This window comes from Aplysia californica, unplaced genomic scaffold (assembly GCF_000002075.1).
Source record: "Aplysia californica isolate F4 #8 unplaced genomic scaffold, AplCal3.0 scaffold00374, whole genome shotgun sequence".
Classification (NCBI taxonomy): Eukaryota; Metazoa; Mollusca; class Gastropoda; order Aplysiida; family Aplysiidae; genus Aplysia; species Aplysia californica.
The window spans coordinates 215,906-219,847 of record NW_004797644.1 but is presented as its reverse complement, the minus strand read 5'-3'; the positions used below and the strand labels follow the sequence as shown (position 1 = coordinate 219,847).

At 39.7% G+C, this 3,942-nt stretch overlaps 1 protein-coding gene across 3 annotated transcripts in view; it reads right to left on the bottom strand.

Moving 5' to 3' along the window:
- Positions 1-3,672, bottom strand: part of LOC101859345 (rho-related protein racA) — a 21,885-nt gene extending 18,213 nt beyond the window's left edge. Inside the window, exons 1-3 of one of the 3 annotated variants that reach the window (XM_005103485.3) lie at positions 3,550-3,672; positions 1,567-1,773; positions 344-512 (exon numbers count right to left, since the gene is read on the bottom strand). In XM_005103485.3, coding sequence (XP_005103542.1) covers positions 344-512; positions 1,567-1,758 — 361 coding nt within the window. In that variant the 5' untranslated portion in view covers positions 1,759-1,773; positions 3,550-3,672. The other 2 variants (XM_035971095.1, XM_013085442.2) reach the window with 2 other exon arrangements.
- Positions 3,673-3,942: the final 270 nt, after the last annotated feature.

The window sequence follows — 3,942 nt, the reverse complement described above, 5'->3', positions numbered from 1 at the left end:
GAAGAGAAAGAGAGAGAGAGAGAGATATGGAGTGCACATGTGACAGACCCTGTGTCTTTTTTCTAACCCCTTATACACTCTACGGGGCGAGAATTGCAATTGAAATTGTAAATATTTTCCTCCTCCAACAAAAAAGTTGAGATCAATTAGGAGGTGGTATGCTTTGACCGTGCCTGTCAGAGCCAACCCCGTCACAATAGGACACAAATTCCCAGCAGACAGGATACTAAAACACCCAATTAGGAAAATGAAAAGAGAAGAGATGAGATGAGACAAGAAAATTAAGGTAGAATCGAATAAAGATCAGATAAAACAAGAAAAGATAAACCAAACACCTCTCTACCTTTCTTACAGCCCACCAGAAGTATTGGCACATCTGGACAGAAGTGTCTGAGTTCGGGAACCCATTTAGCACTGACATTCGAAAGTGAAGTGGCGCTGTCAAACCCAAAACAAATGAAGAACACATCGGTCTGTGGGTAGGACAGGGGCCGCAATCTGTCATAATCCTCCTGAAAAAGTTGGGCAAAAATTATTGTTTACTGTTAGAACAACTGCACACAAGAATCCACAGATCCTAAAAAGCCCTAACTTTACCACCTGTGCTTATTGTATATTGAAGTAATTATTCATACTCAGTTTAGGGTTTCTTTTTTTTCAAATAGAGTTAATACGTGTAAAATTATAGAAACTTGTGACGGGCATGTTGGCTCAAATTTGGAAGACAAAACTAACAGAGTACAAATGTGGGAGGCCTATCCTATAGCCTTCTATATATGTGTCACGACGCAGTGGAATCAGGCGCTTGTCAATTTTTTGGCATATGAAGTTATCAGTTATTCGTATCATCTTAAGGATTGTTTATTTGCCATGCTTTCAATGAAAAAAAAAATTGTTAATATATATATCCATTTATCTTGAACAGAAGTAGAGATATTTGCAGACCATCAATAATTTATTTATAGAGGCACCAGCCATCCATGTCCAGGTGCTGTTTTAGATATTTGCAATTGAAGGAGGTGGGGTCACTTGGTTTCAGATGTAAAATTAGTGAGAAAATGGCCGTCAAAGTATTGTGACTTTCATAGCTTAAGAATCCTTGGAAACTGCAAATATACATTTTTTGTGCCCTTAGTCAATGTTTTTCCACAAAATCCACACATAAAACTGTTTTTGAATGGACATACAAGGTGTTGAGCCAAAGAAAAAAAATTAGAAAAAAATTCCAAACTGGCCGAAAAATGCAGATTTCTCGGAATTTATTATTTTGACGAGTGCCTGATTTCACCACGCTGCCTCACATAAAGGCCTACCTAATACCCAGTGCACACTGCCAGATTCGACTGAATTGAGTCAGGACCAGCCAGAAATCTCTAAATGGAGGGACTTTGGAACCATAAAATAAATTCGCCTTGCAACCTTAAAAAACAAATGCTTTTGATTTTTGAAAGTCACAACAGAATTTAAATTTAGTTGAATTCGGTTGAGTTTTGCCAAAATGGTAGCTATTGCCCATTCCATAAAGGAAAATCTGGCTGGCAGTGTGCAGTGGGTACAAGCTCCTACCTGACCAGCTGTGTCCCAAAGTCCGAGGGAAACCACCTTTCCATCCACCATAATGTTGGCACAGTAGTTGTCGAACACTGTGGGTACATACTCGCTGGGGAAAGAGTTGGTGGTGTAAGATATAAATAGACAGCTCTTTCCAACTCCACCGTCGCCTACCGTCAGAAGCTTCATCTGTACCGGTGTAGCCATGTTTGGTTGAAGTTACTGAAAGGAAAAGGAGACAGCGTGTTCATAACTGTTGTTGATATCTGTTCACTTTCGCACAAGTCATAATTATAGGCACTAAACAGGCTCCCTACAGGAATTATTTTTTTTAATAGAGAGGCATGTAACCAGGATTTTATCTCGCCTGCAATGTTGAGAGAAAGAGAGAGAAGGGAGAGTGAAAGGAAGAGAGACAAAAGAGAGGTGAGAGAAAGACACGGAGAGATGAGACAAAGAGAAAGAGAAAGGAGAGATAGGTAGACAGTAAAAGAAAGATGAGAGAGAGAAAGAGACACAGACAGACAGACAGACAGACAGACAGACAGACAGACAGACAGACAGACAGACAGAGAATATAAAGAAAGGTGGAACATTATAGTTAAGTGAAAAATTTAAAAGAGCTATAATCAGTAGTTTGGCTTTCTTTCCATTGCACCCATCAGTGTGTTACTACTAATTTATAGTTAACACTGTCCTATACAAATACATAAGATAACGAAATGCTTTAATCGATATGGGCAGTTATAATGAGGTCAGTAATAAACGATCTTACCTACACTATATTGTCAGAAGGACGATACAGTAACATCCTTCTGACCACAAATTTTAGTGAACATAGGTAAGATCATTTTAAAAATGGAGTGCTTGTTAGATATTAGAACCATGATATATTACAGGCAGAACAAAATATAGGCAGATCTGAAAAATTTAGGTCCGAACTCTGGACTTTCACTTTGGTCAAGTTTAACAAACTCATTGTCCAGAACAGAGACCTGGGATTTATTTCAATAACATTTATATTATGCAGGGTCACTTCTCATAGGCCATCAATATTACGCAGAAATGGAGATAGACATTTTATATCACTAGATTCTATATATCGCGACTTCAGTGCTTTCTTGTCGTATCTCCATTTTTTAAAAATAATACGTGACTTCTTCTTACGCTCATTCTTCGGTATGAACTGTTTTCGCTGTTATTAAATTAAAAACGGATATACCACAAGAAAGCACTGAGGTCGCGATATAGTCGAACCTTTGTAAGACGGAATCGCAAGAGAGCCAGAAAAACATTCCATAATAGACATTTTCCATCTTATTAATGGAATTTAGGGGGAGATGGAGGGGGTTTTCAGAAGCCCAGCCAGTGGCATCAAAGGCACTTGTTCCGTCAACAAGCAGAGATCAAAACTTCACACTTCTCACTCAAGGGCAGGACCTCCGTGGCGTAACGAGCGACCACCCCATCAAACCTAACCAAAACCCTAACCCAAACCCTACCCCTAGATTTACCCCTACCCCTAGCCCTCAATTCTGCTCTGTTTCATAGTGGTCACTCGTTAACGGAAGTCCTCCCCATGCAAGTGCTCTCTGATAATGACATGCGTCAATCCTACTTATTATCCATTATTGCCAACAGGTCCAGAGCTTGCATTAGAAGGCCTTCTCAGTCTGAAAAAGCTTCGATTTCAAAGGACAACAGTTTGAACATCTCCTTTGCTTCCACCCTTAGCCCCCACCCATCAGTGTAATAAGCACACTAAACCACCCCCCCCCCCCCCTTTCCAGTGCATTGTAAAGTTGCAGACAATAAACTGGGAAGCTTCCCATTATCACCAAGACTACAGTACAACACAAACCTTGCTTTGTGGATCATGATCAGGGCGAAATGTTGTCGGACGCTCAAAGAATAGCTAAAAATGACTCATCGTATTCAAGTCAAAGCACTGAGAAATAAGGCGTATGATTTGTATTCACAAAAATTGCAGCAAATTACCTGTTCTATGCAATGTGTGAGTGTCCAGTCAGTTTGCTGTTTCTTTGCAGTGTTATGAATTGATAATCATGCAACTATTCTGCCTAAATACTTGGACACATGTCAAAATTAGAACAGGCAAAAAGTTATATTTATCAGCCAATGACAGTACAGCTATTTTAAGAAAAGGGAATTCCTTACTAAGCGGCTCATTATAGTTGGCTTAAAAACTAGGACAAATCCGTTGTCGCGAAATTAATAATGTGTTTATTTGAAGAAGGAGGAGGAGAAGGAGAAGGAGAAGGAGGAGGAGAAGGAGAAGGAGAAGAAGAAGAAAAAAGAAGAAGAAGAAGAAGAAGAAGGAAGAAGAGGGAGAGGGAGAGAGAGAGAGGGAGAGGGAGAGGGAGAGAGAGA